Source organism: Grampus griseus, assembly GCF_964374135.1.
Source record: "Grampus griseus genome assembly, chromosome: 18".
Lineage (NCBI taxonomy): Eukaryota > Metazoa > Chordata > Mammalia > Artiodactyla > Delphinidae > Grampus > Grampus griseus.
The window spans coordinates 4,526,315-4,549,391 of NC_139012.1; the positions used below are offsets into that span (position 1 = coordinate 4,526,315).

At 38.9% G+C, this 23,077-nt stretch overlaps 1 protein-coding gene across 1 annotated transcript in view; it reads left to right on the top strand.

The window, feature by feature from the left end:
* Window positions 1-3,060: 3,060 nt before the first annotated feature.
* NALF1 (NALCN channel auxiliary factor 1) overlaps window positions 3,061-23,077 on the top strand; it is a gene marked incomplete at both ends in the record, with an annotated part of 574,280 nt that continues 554,263 nt past the window's right edge. The window contains one exon of the mRNA XM_082675715.1: window positions 3,061-3,954. Within this exon, the coding sequence (XP_082531841.1) occupies window positions 3,061-3,954 (894 nt within the window). The remainder of the gene's footprint in view (window positions 3,955-23,077) is intronic.

Consider the following 23,077-nt stretch of genomic DNA (forward strand, 5'->3'; position numbering starts at 1 on the left):
AAAAAAAATCCTCACCCTGTGTTTATAGAAAGAAAGGCCTTGGATTATTACACTTCATCTATATTTTATCACAGAGGGCCAACAAGTTCAAAACAAAAGAGAGGGAGAATCATTTCAGGATTTAGAATATGATATGTTCAATTTCATGTTCTGCAAGGTCTTTTATCGAGAAGTAGAAATCAAGACTTCTAATATTATCTTCCACATGTATTGTATTTATTTATACAATAGAAAATGCCACACCGGTATATTCACTTATGTCTACAAGCGGACTTTATGTTGTACTTAAATCTGATTTGGTTTAAGAGGGTTGACGGTTTAAATTTAAGAAAAAAGTAGAGGACCAAACAAAATGCTTTCTAAAATTTACAGGGATTTTTCCAAAGGATATCTTTATCCATATCACTGGTTGAGAGAATATTGTATTCAATGTCAAAATAATTTAAACTATCAAAAGAGAAGAATTGAAAAGACTATTTCCTCAGCTTATGCTGGCTTCCTATACAAAGCTCAGATAAAATGTTTTCATTTCATGTTTAATTTTCAACATGGAAATTTGCCTACTGAAAGGTGCTATAAGGTAAGGACAAACCTGCCATAGAAAGTATATCTTTTAGTTTCTAGATCTTTTATGTAGCTAAAATTCAACACATTAAAAGCCAAAGTGCCAGCATGGTATACTTATACAGGTTGTCTTGTAAAACATTACATGACACAGATCAAAAAGCTGTCACATTGCACCAAGCTTTGACGGTCACTGCATATCGTTTTTAGAAACTTACAGTTTACATGGGTAAAATTTAGTATTCCGCAGAAAGGACTGGTTGGTTGAATCCGGCCCATTATCTTTTGCAACTCACCTTTTAAAAAATATCTACTACTCCCTCCTGCCAACACTTAAGGAATGTGAATAAGGATGATCCATCCTTTTGTTTTCTCAACATAGCTGCTTAGAATGATGGCACCCTAATACTGCCCATGTGAATGTGCACCCTACAGAATAGTACAGTCATTAGAAAGCAGGGAAGGGAGGTTGACACAGTGAGTGCCCGGTGGAACAAACCGCTGTCCTCTGCGACAGCCGGAGAGAGCTCAGGACAGTGCTGCGCTCCGGGTGCGCGCGCACGGGGAGGCGCTGGCCCCGGCACGGTCTCCTGCCCTCGCAGCGCTGGTGGGAGTGAGGGGCGAAGTGGGCAGGGTCTTCAGATAAAACGAGACGGCTGTTTGCCCCCAGCACTGATCCACGTGAGGCGGGGTCGAGAGAATCCCTGGTTTTCCCAGCGCGACTGAGGCTTTTCCTTCTCGGAACTCCGAGAGCCAACGCTAAGGGGCACCAGAGGCTCGGGTTGCCGCGGCTGCCACCCGGGCAGCCTGATGGCCCGCTGCTGTGGAAGTCCTGGGCTATAGCAAAACCCCGCTCGGTGGGGGCTGGGGCGCAGGCCTTCGGAGCGGGAGTCCCGGGAGCTTGGGGTGCTGAAGGCTGGAGGGGGATCCCCCGAGGTCAGGGTGTCGAACTCGAAACTCTGCGCTGGGCAGTGAGCCTTGGTAGCCGAGGTCTTACTAGTTTTTCCTAAGACTCTATGAGGCCACTTCTAATCTCCTTCTACTTTATGAAAAATGTCGCTGTCCTATATACAGCTAAAGATGTCGATGCGCGCACATATCCCTTCCGTATACTAAAATCATTTAAGATGATTTGATGCACGGGAAGCTGTTGATCTCTAGTTGTCTAGGGATCCTGAGGCACATGCAGAGGGATCAGATGTCACCTCGTCCACCTCCGCCAGCCAATTCATGTTCACTCCCATGCCCCCAACCTTTCATTTGAAGTCGACGACTATTTAGTTAAGGAGGTGACACCCAGACCCTCGCCCCGCTAGAAGCCTCTAACCACCCGCCGGCAACTCGGACTTTTTCCGGAGTCAGAGAGGGAGCGGGAGATGCTGAAGAAATTTGCAGGCATCCTCAACCTTGCAGTCCGCATTCTGACTTTATCCAGTGATAACAGTAAGAAAAAAACCCAAAACGTGGGGAGGGGTGTGCGGAAGGGAAAGCGCGAGCGTCCGAGCGCAGCAGTGCAGGCCCCCCCACCCGCGCCGGACCCCGGCGTCCTCGCCCCCCTTCTCCGCCCCGGCCGAGCCCCGTGCCAATGCGCCAGGATGGAGACATCTCGGCGCGGGAGGAGATGACGCAAAACCCAGCGCTCCCCCCAAAAAAAGTGTTTCTCCAGGACGAAGATGGCGGCAACTTAGCCGGGGACTGAAGATGACTGTGGCTCTCCGGAGGCCCAGCCCTGGCGATTCGGCCCTGAGGTCTGGGGGAGGCGGCGTCAGCAGTCGGAGCCCGGCGGCGGCTGCGCCCGCGGGCAGACCTGCGGCGGCGGCGGCGGCGGCGGCGGCGGCGGCAGCGGCAGTTGGAGCGCGGGGTGGGGGGTGGGGGGGAGGGAGAGCCCTGCCGGCGGCGGCGGCCCAGGCTCCGGACTCGCGGAGAGAGAGCGAGAAGTAGGAGCAGGAGGAGGAGGAGAGGAGGGAGCTGGGGAGGCGCTCTGGTCGCCGCCAGCGGGCAGCGGAGACGCGGCATGCCCCCGGCGGGCGAGAGAGGGCTGTCCTCGGCGGGGCCATGGGGACGCGCGCCCTGACAGTGCCTGGGTGAGAGGGGCAGCGCCAGCCACTCCGCCGCCTCCACCATCACCTCCTGCACTCCGCTCACCGCCGGCCGCCAGCCCCAGCCTCCGACTGTCTCTCCCCCCCTCCCTCCCTCCCTCTCCGCCTCTCTCTCTGCATTATTGTTTCCCACTCTACAGAGGATGGGGTCGGCTGATGATTAGGTCGGAAGCAAGTCATATCTTCCTCCAAAGCCTGGTAATATTTATGTAGGCAAAACGAGAGAGAGAGAGAGAAGAGGGAGAGAGAAAGAGGGAGAGAGGGAGAGGGAGAGGGAGAGAGAAGAAACGGGAGGAGGGGATAAGGAAATTAAACCCTTTAAGTCAATGCATATCGTGGTGACACCGGCACAGGAGCCCTCACGGTGGAGTCGGCCAGGGCTGTGCGTTCCCAAAATATGACCAGGGGTGCTTGGATGTGTCGGCAGTATGACGACGGGTTAAAAATCTGGTTGGCGGCACCCCGGGAGAACGAGAAACCGTTCATCGATTCAGAGAGGGCTCAGAAATGGCGACTGTCTCTGGCATCTCTCTTGTTTTTCACAGTCCTGCTCTCTGATCACTTGTGGTTCTGCGCCGAGGCCAAGCTGACCCGGACCCGGGACAAGGAGCAGCAGCAGCAGCAGCAGCGGCAGCAGCGGCAGCGGCAGCAGCAGCAGCAGCGGCAGCGGCAGCAAGAGCCCTCCTGGCCCGCGCTCCTGGCGAGCATGGGGGAGTCCTCGCCCGCCGCCCAGGCGCACAGACTCCTCGCCGCCTCCTCGTCCCCCACCCTGCCCCCCTCCCCGGGAGACGGCGGCGGCGGCAAGGGCAGCCGAGGCAGAAACAACCGGGGCAAGGCTCTTATTCTGGGCAACTCTGCCAAGCCCGTGTGGCGCCTGGAGACCTGTTACCCCCAGGGCGCCTCCTCGGGCCAGTGCTTCACGGTGGAGAGCGCGGACGCCGTGTGCGCCAGGAACTGGAGTCGGGGGGTGGCGGCCACGGGGGAGGAGCAGCAGGTGAGGGGCACGCATCCAACTCCGCTCTGGAACTTGTCGGATTTTTACCTTTCATTTTGTAATTCCTACACACTTTGGGAGTTGTTCTCGGGGTTGTCCAGTCCCAACACTTTGAACTGTAGTCTGGATGTGGTGCTCAAGGAGGGCGGTGAGATGACCACTTGCAGGCAGTGCGTCGAGGCTTACCAAGACTACGACCACCACGCTCAGGAGAAATACGAAGAGTTTGAAAGCGTGCTCCATAAGTACTTACAATCGGAGGAGTACTCGGTGAAATCGTGTCCTGAGGACTGTAAGGTAGGAACAGTGGATTTTCCCCATCCTTGTGCTTTTATATCCGTGTGTGTTTGGTTGAGGCGTCTTCTAGAGTGTTAAAATGTTTTTTGGACTCTGGTTTTTTTGTTACTTAACCGTTGTTTTTGTGGTTATAAGAGCTTGACTTGCTGCTTGATTTGGGACTATCCCGTGGATTGCTGGTGGACTGGTGCCTTCTTCTGGGATCCTGGGAAGGTCAGGAAGACCCTGGTCTTCTGAGATAATAAAGCCAGTGCTATGGAGTTGGTTCAAACTCTGTTGCCTTTTTTTTTTTTTTTTTTTTTTTAATGGAATTTGAGTGAAGCTTGTTAGGGAGACAGGGATGGGATTGCATACTGATGACTGCAGCGAAAATGAGAATAGTCTGAGACAGGCATGTATGGTCTGGCTTATGGGCCTTACACATGAGCTCTCTGATTGTGACATCATTAAGCTGGTTGGCCGAAGGGACAAGAGAAAGTGTTTTTGGCTGTTTATGTAGGAAGAACTAAAAAAGTGTTTTACTTGTTTTACAGGGGTAGTTCTGGCCATTTGGAAAGTCTGTGGGCCTACCTAAGCGTATTTACTCACATAAGTTTCCTGTTTTCTCTTAGAAACTTGTATAGTTATTGATCGGAGACTCATTATGAGTAGAAAGCTTTAATTAAGTATCTGGTGATAACTGATCAATGTTAGATTTTTTATCAGCCACCTTATGTAATTAGCTTGAATTTTCAGGATGCTCTCCAGTGGTACTAATTGGCAAATGCTTGATCTATGAATGAAAAATACTGAACTCATTAATAACGTATATTACCTTTAACTCCTTCCTATTAATATAATAATGGCTATAATCCTTGCTGATTCACAAAGAAGTGTATGCAAGTTTTTTAAGAAATGGCTAATGCAACCATGGGCGCTTGTCCTAGTAGAAGTGTTGCTGTCCGTGGTGCTGAAATTTGCTCAAGAGCTCTGTTGAAGATGAAGATACTGCAGTGACCTTTTAGTAGGGAAGAAATGATGACAGAATCTCAGTAAGCCTTAATGTTTTGTTCCAAAGGTATTTTCTTAAAGAGTGCAATAAAATAGTATTGCTTTTCAAAATAAATAACACACCACATTCTCTCTCTACCTTTCTCTTCATTACTTCCCCAGCCTCTCCACAGGAAGACAGCAAATGTCCCTTTTTGGCCTCACTTGCTTTGTACCCAGAAAGCGTAATCAAGGGCAGTATGGATCAAAAGATTCTGTGATGCTTTCACAAGAGAGCTGGCCTAAGGGATACCTACTTAAAATGAACGTAGTTCAAGGACTGTATTTTAGTTTGGATTGATTAGTTGTGCTTTTGACAACTAAGCTAAACTAAAACTAAACTTGTTTTGCCAACATTCTTTAAGACCAGAAACATATCTTCTTTGCAAATAATAATATTGCATATACAACATTAATTTAGAATGCTGCTTCATTAGATAAATGGATTTTAAAAGTTTTTTTACATATTTTTTCTTAACCATACCCCTGTAAGTCATGCCTGGGAATTAAACTTAATCTTAATGGTAGAAGTTAATAATGAATGACTAGTGTATTTATTGCAGTTATTTATTTTGACAAGGTACGTTGCATCAGAAGTGCAAGGAAACTGACGTGCCTGCTAATTCTACTACTAATAAAAAGCTTGCAAAGGTTTCAGTATATTTATGTTTAAAAGTGATCCCTTGTAATAATCTGAATTTGCTTGCTTCCTTGAATGTAAACTCTCATAGAAATTTCTAGTAATTCCAATTTGTATAGTTTCAGTATTTAAATGATAGTCTACATTGTCAATATGCTAGAGCATATTTTCAAATAAGTCTGTCAAATATGTTTTTGTTTAAATATTCAAGTTTTAAATATGTATAAATGTATATTTTCCTCTTGACCTGAAATCATCATCAACTTTATACTTATATCATCATAGCTATAAGGTACAGTGTAGGCTAAATTAATGTGTAATGTTATGAACTACTTCTGGGTTGTGTTCTCATATAAAGTAGTAGTTGTTAGCTGTATACACAAAGGCATATTATAAAAATCTGAACTCCGTTTTAGAAACATTTCTTCACATTGAAAAGTAAACACAGACATTTGAGTTTTTCATCTCCACAACACAGGATTTATTACTTGTGATGCCTTGTAGCTATTTCTTGGTTGTTTGTTTGTCAGCTGGAAACACTTGAAACATTTATTCCACGATAACTGTTCTCACACAGCTTCAGATTTTAGGTGCCAGGGGGTTGGAGGGGGGCAGTGTTAGGTGTTCTTGGTTGATAACTCACAAATCTGTTGATTAGCTCCTGAGCTTAATATACAGCTTCTTTATGATTCTGCAAAACCACAAACACATCCACATACCAAGTATATTACACATGGCTTAGAATGCTACTTGTAGTCTTTGAAGAATGTGTCTGAGTTTCTTTCTGAACATTTTTACTTATTTCAAACATACTTATAATTATGAAATGATGACTGTCTTCAGGAGCAATGTTTAAGATATACAGTCTGTGCAGAATTTTCCATATTGAAAGTAAATGCATTATATTTCTGGAATTGGTAATATATTCATGAAAAAATCCAATTTAATAGTTTATTAGTGTATTTATAAATTTATGGACAGGAGAATATATGCAATAATATTAGCTATACAAATTAGTAGAATCCATATTTGAGGAGCAATATATTAACTTTGTTATATATAATTAAATGATTAATATAGTGATTTCTGACTTTTAAAAGTGAGGTCATGTTATTACCCTCTAGTTTTATAATCTCCCCCATTAAAAAAATGCCACATTCCATATACGTATAAAATTAAAATGGATTAAATTTAATTTTTATTTAACTTGATTTAAAGGGCTTTTGGCCCATTATACTGAAAACAAAACAAAACAAAACAAAAAACACCTTAATATTGATCTAATCCAATCATGTTGTCTTGGGCCCGTAGTAGTTGGAGATCAAATATAGCTTGGATTTTCTTTAGCGAACCTTTGTTTGCAACATATAATAGAAATCATTTGCACCCAGGAATATTTTTTAATATTCATAGAAATAGCTGGTTTAATTTTTAAAGTAAATATACACTTTTATCAGGGAAGTAAATTATAGTAAAATAAAGAACAAGAACTTCTGCATGTATCATTTAGACTATAGCATTCAAGCTGCTATATTACATAAATCAAGTTGCAAAAATTTGACAGTAATTCTTCTCTGGATTTTGCAGTGTTATTCAAACTAATGTTTTTGACATACAATAAGAATCTGAAAACCTTCAAATTGGCTGGTAATATTAAAAAATACACTATTCTAAGCTACAGAATTACGTATGTATATTATTAACATGCCTGAATTTTTGCTTAAATATATTTTCTTAAATATGCCATTCTTTACCTCCTAAGCATTCTTGAAATTACATATTACAAAACTGGGATATGTAGGGAATATAAACTTCTACGTTACAGTTAAACTTTTGTTAATGATAGTTTTATTGACTTACTATTCCTTAAGACAGATGGTCAGGGAAAGTGGGTGTGAGATTAGATTCTAACATAAATCACTGCATCATCTGTATTTTAGTTCTCTCCGAATAGATTCTAATCTTTATACTATCAAGAATGTATGCATTCTTACATTTTTATATTATAATTTTGTATTAAAGCAAATTATATTGCCTATTTTTATTTAACAGACAATGACTAAAAGAATACTCTGCCAGTGTTCGGCATATATAACAATCGTGATACTCAGGGCTTTCTGTATTGTTTGCAGAAATGACTCAGAAACATTAACCAGTTTGAGGACACAGAATTTGGGTTACATAATGTGCAAGTTAAAAAAAAGGCATTTTTAAGTCCTTATTTATTTTGATGTCATATACTATAGATTCTTAAAAATAGTTTTTATAAGGAAATAAAATATCTAACAATTCTTTCCACTTAAATATTGAATCTAAAATATTATTTTGCTCTTACTTGATTAAGTGCTGTTGTACATATTATGACACTGTCCAGAGTGTGGAATACGTCTGCAAATAGATCTCTTTTATATTATACCACTGTGTTATTTTTAAATCATATTTTTATAGTTGAATTGCTTCTCTGTAAAATCAAACAGTCTAACCTTCAGATGATCACATTAACCATTAATAAGGCCATTTATAGTATCAAAGCCACTTTCATAACTGTTTTTATAACCCAGATTTTCATTTTCATATTTTTGCTCCATATATAACTACTGATTTATGATATGTGTTTTATTTTTATCTTAATTTTATTCTATTTTTATCAAATTTTATCTTAATATTATATGCTGTTGCTTTATAGACCAAAGAATGATTATTCTTTTTTAACTTTGGACTTGTAACTGGGTCAAATTAGTAGCTATATAGGGCATAACCACAAAGTTTTAATAATTGCTGTTATACCTTGGTTTTAACCACTTTAATTAGATGAGATTGGTGTCTGCATATGCAAGGTGAATTAAAATATGGAGGAAAGGAAATCAAATAATTTTCTCAGTCTCATGCTCCCCCACAAACAAATTATAATCCATTAAGATATATTTTCATACTAGATTGAATATAAAAGAACAAATATACAGATAACTGTTTGAAACACAGTACTATTTTGGTTTGAATTATCTGACCTATTGCTTTCATTTCAATTCCCAGTTTCCTTTTTAATCTTAATCTTCTAAGTTGACCTCACATTGACTAGGCTCCAGTCATGTTGTTGTGTGCTTTCTACTGATTTACACTTAAAAGATATTTCTTCGATATCAGTAAACATTTACTCTAGATCAGTGGTCCTTGGGGTCACATTAGAATATCCTGGGAATCTTTGAAGACACCCGCAGCCCCAGGAGATTCTGATTTCATTGGTCTGGCTTGTGTCATGAGCTTGGGATTTTCCAGTTTCCCTGGTGATGTGCAGCCCAGGTTGAGAACCACTGTTCTAGTTGAGTGCCAAGCAAAGTGGAAAGACCTTTTAGCTCCTGGGCCTCAGTAATTAATACATAATAACCTCATTTGTTCAACTGATGATAAAGCAACTTAAATTTTTTTTAAGTGGTAAAGGCAGTAGGTAGGACACAGCCAGAGGGCAGGGGAGCAAATAGGTAGTGACTGGGCTGAGGAAGTAGATGAGAAGTGAACCAACTGGGTGCAAAGTTTAAGGAATGTACCAGGAGAGAACATGGAGAGAAGGAGAAGGATGCATAGAGGACCAGAGTCAAGGATGGGCCTCTTGGCTGTGGATTTTCTGTCTTTTAGCCAGAACTGTCATTATACTAGTCTTCACTAATACGCTGAGCACATGAATGCAGAAATTGGATGATTGTCTCTGTGAGACTTATCAACTATTTGATTAGAGGAGCCTCAGCCTCTTTATTTTTGTCTCTAATTTTAGATTATATAAATGGCTAAAATTTAGAATTTTTCAAAAGTATGGGTTGGTTTTAAGAGAAATCATTTTGGCTTTTCATAGTATTTCACATAGTTCGGGTTTATTCTTCACCTGTTCACTTTATTAAACCTAGGAAATTACTAATCCTTTTTTACTTTTCTTTTAACATTGTAATGATGAGCCATGTTTCCTTTTTTACTTATTTCTGTCATACTGGAATAACTAGTTGATATTCATACAGTGTTTTGAAGATACAAGTTGCTAAGTAGGCACAGAATACTACCTAATTTAGGAATTCATTTTAGAGGGATCTTATCATTGTTCTCTTTTGAAGTGATTATAACATAGTCATATTTTTTAAAAGTTTAGATTACAAGATGCTGTGAAACACTAAATTTAAGTTTTACCTTAAATTAATAAGCAATTAAACCTTATAATCCAAATCATGAAATTCTAGTAGTAAAATGTTTTAATTTACTCTGATTCTTTAAAACTGGAAACAAGAGTTAACATCTGCCTTTCTTTGGTAATAGTTAATGATTTATACTATGTATTGTAGTAGAATGCATGAAAATATTTTACTTCTTGGGTGTTTAAAATGTTAAAAGGTAATAGTTGATTTTTCCCCTCCCTTGGTAGTCTGTTTCCAAACACATTTATTTAAAAAGAAAAGTTGTAGATGTTACCACAGATGGTAAAAAGAAAAATATCCTGCAAATAATACAAGTTTACTATGTGTTTAAATAGTGTTATCGATCTTAGCAGCAGCAGTAGTGTATCTACATGTGTGCGTGACGGGTGAATGCAATAATTACTTCTTTGGAAATACTTAGGGATTTTATATGTCAGCTGCTCTGCCCTGCTTGAGAAGGAAATTGGGCTCTGCTCAAAACTCTGAGTCTTCACCCCTTGGTCTCCTCTTCTTCCTGTCAGTGTGCCTTCTTGCTCTCATCTGGCTGAATCCTCTCCTCGTGTCTGGAAGCTTCACTTGCAGGGCCTGTGTCCCATGGGAAACCCGAAGTTCAAAGTCTTACTTCTCTGCATCTCTACTGACATCAAAAATGATCAGTCTCTTTCCTACTGAACTATCACTGACTTAGTTTCTTTGAAAAGAAAACTGAACTAAGATTTAAATGGATGATCATGACAATGTGTTATTAGTTTTCTAAGAAAGTGAGTTGAATCACTCAGAAATTTAAGTGCTGGAATGAGCTTCAGTAGTAGCTAACAAGCTTTAGAGTTTATTAGAAGTCAGAAACTAGTCTATTTCATTTAATCGTCACGTCATCTTTATGAGGTAAGTACTATCACATATTTTACAGATGAGTAAAGCGAGGACATAAAGTTAACAGTTCCAAGGTCAAATAGCTGGTAGTGTTAAAGATCAAGTTCACTTCCTCACTTGATCGTTATTTTCTTTTTCCCCTTCGTTATGATCATTACAATCATACCAAAGAGTGAAGAGATAAGTATAATAAATCCACAAGTAGATTTAACACCTATTAAAAACCTCACCATATATACTTCTTTTTATTTTTAATTTATCATTAAAAACATGTTATAGATGATACAGAAAGCTAAGATGACAGAAATTTTGGAGCCCTAGACAGCTGGAATGAATGGCCAGGAATTCCTGGTTCATCATTGCAAGTCTTAGAGGGAGATATGAATATGAATAAATGGTATGACGATCAGCAGAGCACTTAGACTTCTGCTTTCCTTTTTAGAGTGGAGCAGAGAAAGGGTAAATACACAGCTTTGGAGGGAAGGAAGTGAACTTTGGAAATCTGTGGTAGTTCCTACGCTGAACTCATCTTAGATAAGATACAATCACTTTCTGTTTATAAAGTTTAAACAGCAGTCCAATTTTTACCATATTGTTTTAAAAGATGTTGAGTTTATTAGTTGAGAATTGTGTACACATTGCCTGACATCTATAACACTTAGGAATCTTAACATTTATCTAACCTTTATTAGCTTCTTATAAGCCTTATCTCCAAATATAGTCACATTGAGGGTCAGGGTTTCAGCGTTTGAGGGTCAGGGCTTCAGCGTATGAATTTTGGGGGACATAGTTCCACTCATACGTTGAGTAAGGTATATGGCAAGGGCTGTAGGAAATACCTTGGAAAGATGGTCGTGCTCAGTTGTGAAGAACCATGTATCCCGTGCCAAGTCTTTCTGAACTTCATTCTCTGTGTGATAAAATATCAGAGAGGAATTTTAATCAAGTGATATACTTGGGATGGTTTGTTTTTCTCAAAACTTAGCCCTGGCAGCAATATGACGATAGGTTGGAGGAGGGTGAAGTGATGTCAGAAACTAAATTTTAAATTATGCTTAATTTCAATTAGTCTTAATTTAAATAGCGCCATGTGGCTAGTGGCTACCATGATGGACAGAAAATTCTAAATGACTATGATGGCTATGGAAGTGGAGAAGAAAGCAAGATTCAAGAGACTTTTCTGAGTTCAAATTTACCAGTTACTGTGTAGAGGAAGGATTTGAATATTACTCAGCCATAAAAAGAAATGAAATTGAGTTATTTTTAGTGAGGTGGATGGACCTAGAGACTATCATACTGAGTGAAGTAAGTCAGAAAGAGAAAAACAAATACTGTATGTTAACACATACGTATGGAATCTAAAAAAAGAAGAAAAAAAAGGTTCTGAAGAAACTAGGGGCAGGATAGGAATAAAAACACAGACGTAGAGAATGGACTTGAGGACACGGGGGGGGAAGGGTAAGCTGGGACGAAGTGAGAGAGTGGCATGGACATATATACACTACCAAATGTAAAATAGATAGCTAGTGGGAAGCAGCTGCATAGCACAGGGAGATCAGCTTGGTGCTTTGTGTCCACCTAGAGGGGTGGGGTAGGGAGGGTGGAAGGGAGACGCAAGAGGGAGGAGATGTGGGGATGTATGTATACGTATAGCTGATTCACTTTGTTATACAGCAGAAACTAACACACCATTGTAAAGCAATTATACTCCAATAAAGACGTTAAAAAAAAACATGCAAGGGAAAAAAAAACTTTATAAAAGGTGAGACTCTGGATGTGGATACATCTAATGAGATAGGAAATACAGGAGGAAGAACACGTTGGGATTGAGACTGGTGAAAGAAACAGGAGTCCATTTTTGGAGATAATGACATCAGATGTCCAGTAGAGAGTATACCATGTAAGTAGGGCCTTTGGGTGTGAAGTTTACTCTCTGCGCCTCATGTAGTTTGATCCAGGAAGCTGTGGGCAGAGATTAGATGATTTAACAAAACAGATTACTTGGAGAGAATGTCAAAGATGAATTCTGAGCAAGAGCAATATTAAAGGGCTTGGGCAGAAAAGGAACCAAGAATAGAGACTGAAAAAACAAGAAATGAGAGTGAAAATGGGGGAATGAGAACAGAAGAGAGAATGGAGGAGGGAGGGGGAGAGGCAGAGGTAGAAGGGAAGGAGAGAGAAAATCATTAGAATGTGATGATCTGAACAATACAGGGCAGCATTTTAAGAAAGATAAAGAGTCAGTCAAGAGTGTCTTATGTTGCAGAAAGAACATATAGGATGAAGCCTAGAGATAGGTCACTGCATTTGGCAATTAAGTCTTATTGACCTTACAAGAGTAGTTTCATAGAATGGTGGAAGACGTGTCAAATTGTGATGGATTAAGGAATGAGTTGGAGTTGAGGAAATAAGAACTAGTCCAAACTATTCTTCATTAAGTTCAGCAGTGAAAAGAAAAAGAAAATGAAATAGGTGGGAAGATGAGAGTTTAAAGAAATAAATATTTTATGATGAGATAAACATTAGAATCTTTGTAGCTTTTGATCTAGGACCCAGATGGGAGTATGATATTGAAAGTACCACTTTCAGAAAAAAGTTAGTGAAGGCACCAGATCCCAAAGAAGAGATAATAGGCTCTGATCTGTTGCTTACTCTTGGGGAGGAGGGAGGTTTTATCTTGTACATTGTGCTGTGCATCTAAGATCCTTTGTTTTGTTGTTTATATTTTAAATAGGAACAATGCTTTAATTTCAGGATTTCAGACAATAAGCACAATTATTATCTTGAATATGCTTAAATAAAGTAGAATATTCATTTTCAAATAGTATAAAATAGTTACTGGCTGTAAATATGAGACCATAAATAATTATATCATGTGTGTTACTGCAAACTACTTTCTTTAGGAATGTGCTGCCCTGGGGTTCAATGACATATTTAGAGAGTCCATGGAATTAAATATGGCTATCTTATTATACGTTTTCTTAAAAAATATTGATGTGTTTGATAGAAAGTTCTAAAAATAGAAATTAACTTTAAAAAAATAGAAATTAATTTTAAACCTAATAGAGAAGTATAGTAAAATGCTTAAAAGAAGTATTGAGGAAAACTGGGTTCAACTCCAAGTTTCATCACTTATTAGTTATATGACATCATCCAACTTAAAAGAGGGATTCTAGCATCTCTTTAGTAAGACAGTTATGGGAAGAAATCAAGAGACTCCCATGCAGATTAAAATACCTAACCTAGGGCTTGATGATGCCCAATAAATGGTAGCATTTCATTAAAACAGAAGCCATGGGAAAATCAGTAAAATTGCTTCACTTGAGATCTCATATAAGTTTTCTGGTAAAGACCACTTATTTACGAGAGTTTTATAAGCAGACTTTGCATTCTGCACGGTAAAATTCTCAGTTTTATTACATCTACATTCCTTCTGCTTCTCTAGAAAGGTGACTAGTGGTGATTCTTTAGAATGAAACAGAAAACAGAAATTCAGCTAGGGTGAAAATGGTTCATTCCTAAAGCTTGACTTTTTTCCCCCTGTTATTTCAGATTAAAAATTAACATGTGCTGGGTTGTAGACCGCGTGGATCCTCTTAGACTGCTGCAAAGGGACTTGAGCCCCTTTGTGTACAAACCTTTTGGGGAGGACAAGCGGAGAAACCATTGTAATGACTCTCCATCTCCTGAAAACCTCTGGGTGCAAATAATCTTGGGGGAAATTCTTTGTTATGTAGTCTGTCAGGCATTGCAAAGTCTCATGTGCCTCCAAGTTTCATTTTAAATTTTGGGGCCCTTTGCTCTACCCACTAGCTACCTGGCTTTGTGTTTTGTTTTGGTTGTCCCTGTTATTTTCTGCTCTTCCCCCCAGAACTTATGCACTCGGCCATACTTAGTAATTTTATTGATTGGGGAGGGAGAGGAAGTAGAGTAGAAGATTGCCTCGGCATTTGAACTAGAGCTAGCCGACAAGGCAAACATGGCAGGTGCCAAGATATGCAAGACTGTATGGGCTAGAATCAAAGACTGTAAGCTGTGCTCCATGAATGGGAACATTATTGCCCTGAGAAAGAGAAGACGCAGGGAGACATAGCAAGGTTCTTTAATTTGATAAAAATTGTCATGTGGAAGGGGAGTCTTATTATCTAGTACTTAGTTTTGGTCTAGGGGTAAGAATGAGGCTCTGTAAGCAGGTGTTTTAGAAATATCTCTCCTCTACATAAGAGAGAATGTTCTGTTAAAGGATAAAATGGAACAATCTGTCTGGAGAAATCAGGTGCACATTGCTACAGAAGATGTACAAATAGGATGGGAGCTATCTGCCATGACCCTAGAGGGCATCTTACCTAGGTGTTGCAGGTTGGCCAGAAGATTTTAAATATTCTGTCTAACATCCTTTGGCATAAAATGAGGCACCCAGAAGTGATAGCTTTGCACAGTGAGATTGCACTATATTCTTTGCCTAACACCTTGCTCATAGTAATAGTTCTTTGCTTTCAAAAAAGGAAGTCTTGACGACTTCAACTTTAAATTATTTCTCTGGTTCCCATTCATATTGTTGTCAACCTGGATAATTTTTAAAAAGACAGAATCGAATACATGTGCTTATCCTGAAGAAATATAGAAATTGAGCTGTACTAATCTCTAAGTAAATTTTTTGTTATTGCGGATAACAAGAATAAATACTCATTCTTCTCTCCTAATCACAAACACATCAGTCACTTTTATAAACTCTCAAATGACCTTTTGAGCAAAGCAAGACTCGACGACATGGTCAGATCTGAAGGGAAGTGGGTGCGGCCATCCTCCGTTGGTCTTGCAGCACTTCTTGTCACACGTGGATTCACCCCACATACAGTTTCTGTGGGGACATTATCACTAGTAATTAAAATCACTGTATAAAATTCCCATTCTTGTGGAATTGTACACATTATGTTTTTAAAATAAACAAGTTCTACACGATAACTTTAGCATCCTTATCTTATTTAATCCCCACGACAATCCACCATTATGGGCAAAATTAGCTTTCTTCAACAAATGGGTTAACTAAGGCTTAGAGAAGGTAAGAAATGTGCCAGAGTTCTCACAGGCAAGTGTGGCATAGACAACTCAAACCAGTAACATCTGGCGCTTAATCTCATGGCCCTGACTTAACTATTGCAATATCCTGTTCACTCTGTCACAAATCACTGCTCATGTCTAGTTGTTAAAAAAATGTTTTAGGGGGAGAATGTGGGTGGGTGACAGCAGCAGTGGATAGAATATAAAGTTCTTTGGCACATGAAAGAAAATGTAACTCACTTCATCCAATTTTTCTATTGCAGCAGCTTGGTGTAGGAAAAGAGCATGGGTCTAAAAGTCAGAAACACCAAGATTCAAATGGCTGTTCCATCAGTCCTGTAAGATGGGGATACTTATATATCCAGGCTGAGGAGTCACTGAGAGAAGAAACAGAGCAAGTGTGTAATAAAATGTAGCTGGCGAGGGAGTTCCCTGGTGGCCTAATGGTTAGGATTCCGGGCTTTCACTGCCATGGCTCGGGTTCAGTCCCTGGTTGGGGAACTGAGATCCCACAAGCCGTGAGGCCAAAAGAAAAAAAAAATGTAGCTGGCAGGTAGAGTTGTCATCTTTTCAGTCCAAGCTACTCTGAGAAGAGAGGGTGGCGTCACACTGCAAGGCATACTCTGCTCTCTTTACTGTAAGACACTGAGCTGGTAGAAAACGTTGACAAGTTTGTCCTTCTAATCCAGTTGTTGGTTTCTGATCAGAGCTGTCCTAGTGTAGAGATCTTGGATTTAGTTTCCATAGAGGCATTTAAAAAGGCACTGGTGACATATTTAATCTTGGGAGTCACTGTGACTCTAGATAAGCAGTGAGAGACTGTCTGAAGAGAAGCAAGTGTTTTTAAAAAGGTAAATCTGAATCCTAAGCTATTTAAAAACAGAATCTCTCCTTCGGCATAGTGAAGACTGCGCTGGTCACTATGGGCCATTGGGCAAGGAGGTGTGGCCCCCCCCCACACACCCACCCACCCCCGCCCCCGTGCTTTTCGAGGCAGTGGCTTCAATGCAAAGCCCAGCTGAAATAATGGGAAAAAAGACTACATGCAAATGCAAATGATCTTGCTGTCAGTGGAGCTGTGGGTCTTTGTACCTGACTGCTTTTGTAGAGGGTTGGCAGAGAAATGGCAGATTTCAGGTATGTTCTGTTTGTCCTAAGGATTTCTAAATACATATTGAAATTTTAAGAGTCTCTTATGAAAAAATGAATCCTTTCCTATCATTTCAGTTTAGACTTTTTCTTTTTTTCTTTTTGCGGTACGCGGGCCTCTCACTGTTGTGGCCTCTCCCGCTGCGGAGCACAGGCTCCAGATGCGCACGCTCAGCGGCCATGGCTCACGGGCCCAGCCGCTCCGCGGCATGTGGGATCCTCCCGGACCGGGGCACGAACCCGTGTCCCCTGCATCGGCAGGCGGACTCTCAACCACTGCGCCACCAGGGAAGCCCAGTTTAGACTTTTTAAACTAAATGTTCATTTTTATTCAATGTATCTGAAAATTCCAGTAGGATGGAATTCAAGTCTGGGTAAACAAAATCCTTGTCAACATAGTTTGCTTCATTGACGAATATAGATTATTTTCAACTGTCGTAGTTATAACTGCTCAACCACGGACTTGATTTCTCTATTCGATTGACTGGCTCTTCAAGGTTATTAAAATAATTGATTCAGTCTTTAGGTACTTGATATTTTTTGTTCTTATGACTTAATGGATAAAACAGGCCAATAAAATAGCACTTTGTATGTGCTATTTCACCTACAAGGAGTCAAACCAGCTATTTATCTTTTTTTTTTTTGGCAAAAGCAAGCATATTAAAAGAGTACCCAGTACCCAGACTCTTATTTGTTTATTTAGTCTTTGAGGAATAAATTTCTCATTTCCAAATAACTTCAAAAATCCATATGAATATTTATGTATTAAATTTGTAATTTTACATTTCATACATTATATTAAGTGCTTGAACTTTTCATAACAAAAATCTAAATGGTTCCCCAAATATAGTGGGGTTGATTTTTGATGGTTCTCAATTATTTCATAAAGGTAGAGATTTTAAAAGGCCCTACATACAGGAGTAATTCTTAACATGGACGAAGAGTTCGGGCTTTGCCCCAGTCGCACTGTCCAGACAGGCAGCACCTCAAAAGTGCATGACTGAGAGTTCACTGATCACTTGGTTCACTGTTACAGCTTCTCCAGTATTATACTCCAATTGGATGGATGTTTAAGTTTCTCACAGTATACGCTTTAAACAGATAAATGCAAAAGCTAAGCAGTGCAAATTTGCATCTTTAACAACTTGATTACATTAATAAACTGAAAACTATATAGCTAAGGGAACCCAACGATTTACTTTTTTTTTTTCAAATCAAGACTAGATTTTGTAGTAGGTGACCTGTAGAAAAGTTAACTCATGATAGATATTGTTTAGGGAAAAACATTCTATCTTCATCCAAATATATTAATTTATCTTAATGGCCGGACATTTGACATACATGGGACCAGATGAAGGTGCTGCAGATAGACCGAGGGAAACACACAATGATTAATCAGAGTCCCCATTTCCTACCTGTGATCGATTATCATGAATTTACTTTTGTCTGTGTAACGTTGTCTCCATTCTGGGCTATTTTCTACGGCCTTGAGTCTATTCCTCTTCTACTGTTCTGGGTTTTTTTTTTTGTTTTTGTTTTTTTTCCCTACCGTGACAATATATGATGCATTTAATGTGGTAAATTATTAAAGAGAATTTCCCAAGGGGCTGTTCAACTCAGTTCCTCTGACTTCTCCAATTAATGGTGAAGGGCCATTCTCATGGCTGCTGGTCGATGCTTGTTGTGGAATGAGCAGGTGAATCATAGGGACCAAAGAAGTGTCAGCACTGAAGAGAACACATGCATTTTCTCAGAATGATCACAGTGATTATTTGCAAAGGATATGATAATTGCCATCCAGATGTATTAAAGGATGCTTCATAAAGAACATTTTAATAACTTAATTTGTGATCATTGCCTCTGGGAATGCACTTTGTCATACAATTTTTGTGTGCTCTATAGGAAAAAACAGTATAAGGACAAATGAATATTTCTTTTTAAAAATAGATCTTTAGTGGAAGCTGTTCTTAGATAATTTGAGCACTATTATTATATGGCAATAGTAATTTAGGTACTGAGATAAAAGATACCCCACAGTGCACCTAGTTAAAAAAGGAATAAATAATCAGATGCTTCATCATGTGTGACTCTCATATGGACGTGAAAAAAATGTAAGAAATTTATATATAAACAGCGTGTTTACTAAAGCAAGAGGAGGAAAGAATGTGAGGGAAAATCAAAGAGAATATTTGATTTTATTTTTCTAGGTACATGTTTATGAGAACAAGATTAAAAGGTATGTAAATCTCTTAATCTAAAAGCTCTTGTGTTCATAATCTGCTGCTGAAAAAAAAAAACCCAACAACTTGGTAACAAATTTTTCTTTTCACATGGTCTCACTTTCAGCCTATAAATGAAAATTAGATTTCATTCAGAGATTTGAAATCAGGGCAGTGTTGCAATTTCAACCTAAAATTGTTCCTTCTAACTTGCTTATGAGAAGTTCATTGTTTCCTTCTTAAAAAGACAGTTGGCCCTAAGTCAAATAATTACAAAATACCAATTTTATAAAATACGGTGCTTGATATCTTTGTTGCTGAACAACAGATCTTTTTATATGTTAAATATAAACCCAGTATTTTATTTCTACATGCTTCTTTATGGGTAATTATGGGTTTGAAAAGTAATAAACAGCAGTGTAATTATTCCATAGCTTGCAGTGGGGATGTGTGTTTCCTTAATCTGACCACTTAAAGAAAGAAGTAGCTATTCATCTCTGAACCTTCCCAGAAAAGCAATTTTAAAAAAAATTCAATGTTTTTTTTCCAAATTTAGAAGACTTTAGAAAAATATATCACTGTTTGATTCTGCTGATTAGTTTATGACGTTTAAGAGACTGGAAAGATATTATAACTTTACAATGGTGATTTCATCTGTGAAATCACCTGGACAGGTCAGATAGTTCCAAAAATTCAAATAACCCACAGAGAAATGTTTTAAAATATCACTTTCCACTTAAGGAGAGTGTTGTGACATTTGCAGCTTACTTTGATATGGTTTAGGCAGAAAATATAAATGTAATTATGGAAACATTTGCCAAATCTAGGTTATGGTTATATGAGTGTTTAGTTATTAGTCTTTCAACTTTTCTATATGTTTAAATTTTTTCATAATTAAAAAGTTTTTTAAAAGCAAATCAATGGCCTACAGGGAGGAAAATGTTCACTACTTTGGGGGTTGTTTTTTGTTTTTTTGTTCATTTGTTTGAAAAGCAAAAAAAAAACCTCAAGCTGCTTCACTTCAACCCAATTAAAAAGAAGTCGAATATAATATCATCTCATTTTTGAAATTACTTATGAAAACTGGCAACCACTCTGTTGAATAAAATGTTTAGTAAATTACTGAAAAAACTGATGGGTTCTTTCCTTCGTGATGGTTGTTTGCCTCTTCCTATTCTACCCGACGTTTAGATGATGCCACTTGCTCCTGATTATACCGTGCCTAGTTTTCTTTCTTGATTTCTGGTCTTTAATTCTTCCCAAAATATTCCAGATAAATTGAATGTGAAAATTTGTTCAAATGATGTTTAGAATATTCCAAAGATATGGCTAGTAGGTGGATGATACAAGAGGTGATGATTTTAACATGTGAGTGAAAATGTAACTGTTTTTTCCTAAAGAACAGTTAAAAACTCTGTGGCTGAGAGAGAATATCATAATAATCACCCACTTGAAAACAATTAAAGTTATAAATGCAGAGTAAATTATTCAATTTCAAGTGGACTAGTTCACTATAGTTCCTTTCTTTTAAAAAATCAAAACATGAGGATTTCAACTGAATATTCCAGATAACACAGCCTTAAAATTAGTCTTCCCTCAAAAATTTCAGCAGATATATTTGGTACTTTATTTATTTGGACAGTTATACTAATTTCCATTTAACTTGCCACATATGGACACACAGTGAAACACATTAGTATAACCCAGTGAAAGAAGTAAGAAGCGGACTCTGCTATATATCTTTCCATGACACCGTTCATATGCAGCCTCAAACTGAATCTTTTCAGTTGTATTGTACACAGCTTGCTCATAGGCATTGTTAATCTGCTTAACATCATACATGTCAAAACTTCTCAGATGATGAATTGGGCACAAGAGTCAATGCATGAATATTGGCTACTAAATGAATTAAATGAACTGGCAGGAGAAAATGTCATAAGAACAACTTCAAGAAACTGCTTAGCAGCATTGCTAACCAGAGAGGGAAAGAATTCAGTAAGGTACATGAGGCCACATAGGTTTCTTTTGTTTCAATTTTCATTAGTTTTACTCAATGGAACCTCTAACCTAATGGAGAATCAATCATTCAGCAAGCTGTTATTGAACACTGTCCTATTATCTGTTGCATAACAAACCACTGAAATGTAGTATAAAACAACAACTATTTTATTACAGTCTAGGATTCTGTGGATCAGGAAATCAGACATGGCGTAATGGGGGAAGCTTTTCTGTCCTCCAGAGTATCTGGTGCTTTGAGAAGATTTGAAGGGCTCAAGGTGCCTTAAATGGCTGGGCATTGGGCTCATCTGGAGACTTTACTCACATGTATGGCACCTGGCCTGGGACAGTTCAAAGGCTGGACTCAGTTGAGACTCTCTATGAGAAAGCCTACCCATGGCCTTTCTATGTGGCTTGGGCTTCCTTACTGTATCGTGGTCTTGGGTTCACTGACTGCCTTAAAGAACAGCCCAAAGCTTCAAGAATGCATGTCCCAGCAAACAAGGAAGAAACTGCATAACCTTTTATCACCTGCCTTGGAAGTCGCAGAGCATCACTTCTGCCCTGGTCTTTTGAATAAAGCAGTCACAAGCATGCCCAGATTCAGAGAGAGGACATGCTCGCACCTCTCAGTTGTAGAAGCATCGAAGAATCATGACAATGTTTTTTAACCAACACAAGCTCATTTTCTTCTTTCTTTTCTTCTTTACCAGTGATTAGACAAAAAATATGAATAAGACATAACTCCTAGCTTTAAGAGTAGTCTCAAAATCTAGCAGGAGAAACAAATGGACTAGTACATATGTACAAAATCAATATTATGGACGTATCATGTGAATCATCCACATGTTGCTAGAAATTGTCTTCAAGCTAATGTTTTCAGTGATTTCCTACTTTCTTTCTTTCCAATAATCTGTAATCTTTGAAAATCAAGACTGCATCTATACCATAGCAATGTAATAGAAAACAAATATAAGATAATTATTAAGAGCTTTAATTAAAAGTCTTGTGCCCTTTGTTTACTTTTATGCAAAATGGGGATAATTATCAGACCTACTTCAGAGAATTACATAACTTGGTCTATCACTAACACTAGGTGCTAACTGTGAACTATTATGATCTTAACAGAGAGGAAGATTGTCCTCCAACTTTGGGCATAGCTTTGCTGCCTACCCACGAATCAAATTAAAATTAAAAAGTAAAATTTATATTTACAAAGACAGAGAAGTAGATTTTCATCAATTATTTTCCCTATACTTGGGTTGTTGACTGATCAACAAACTTTCTTCAAATCAGATGACCAAAGCAGTCACTGTAGAATTAAAGGCCAGAAATAAAGAAAGAAAGCCAGGCACACGGTATAATCAGGAGCAAGTGGCATTATCTAAATGTTGGGTAGAATAGGAAGAGGCAAACAATCATCATGAAGGAAAGAACCAATCAGTTTTATGAGTAATTTGCTAAACATTTTATTCAACAGAGTGGTTGCCAGTTTTCATGGGTAATTTCAAAAATGAGATGTTATATTTGACTTCTTTTTAAAGTTTAGATCGAAGTGAAGGAGCTTGAGGTTTTTTTTTTCATTTTTTGCTTTGCAAACAAATGAAAAAAAAACAACCCCCAAAGCAGAGAATTCCATTGTATTAGTTATCTATTGCTCTGTAACAAATTACCACAAATGTAGAGATTTAAAACAATGTATGTTTATTATCTCACAATATCTGTGGGTCAGAGTCTGTCATGGCTTTGATATGTCCTCACCAAGGCTACAATCACTGTGTGGACCAGGGCTGGGGTCTCGACTGAGTCTTTACTAGGGAAAGATCAGATTCCAAACCCACACGATTGTTGGTAGAATTCATGCCTTGCAGACTGTGGAACTGAGGACATGGGATACTTACTGCCCATTGGCTGGATGCTGGCTGCCCTGGGTTCTTTGCCAAGTGGCCCTCCCTAGGGTTGCTCACAACCTGACA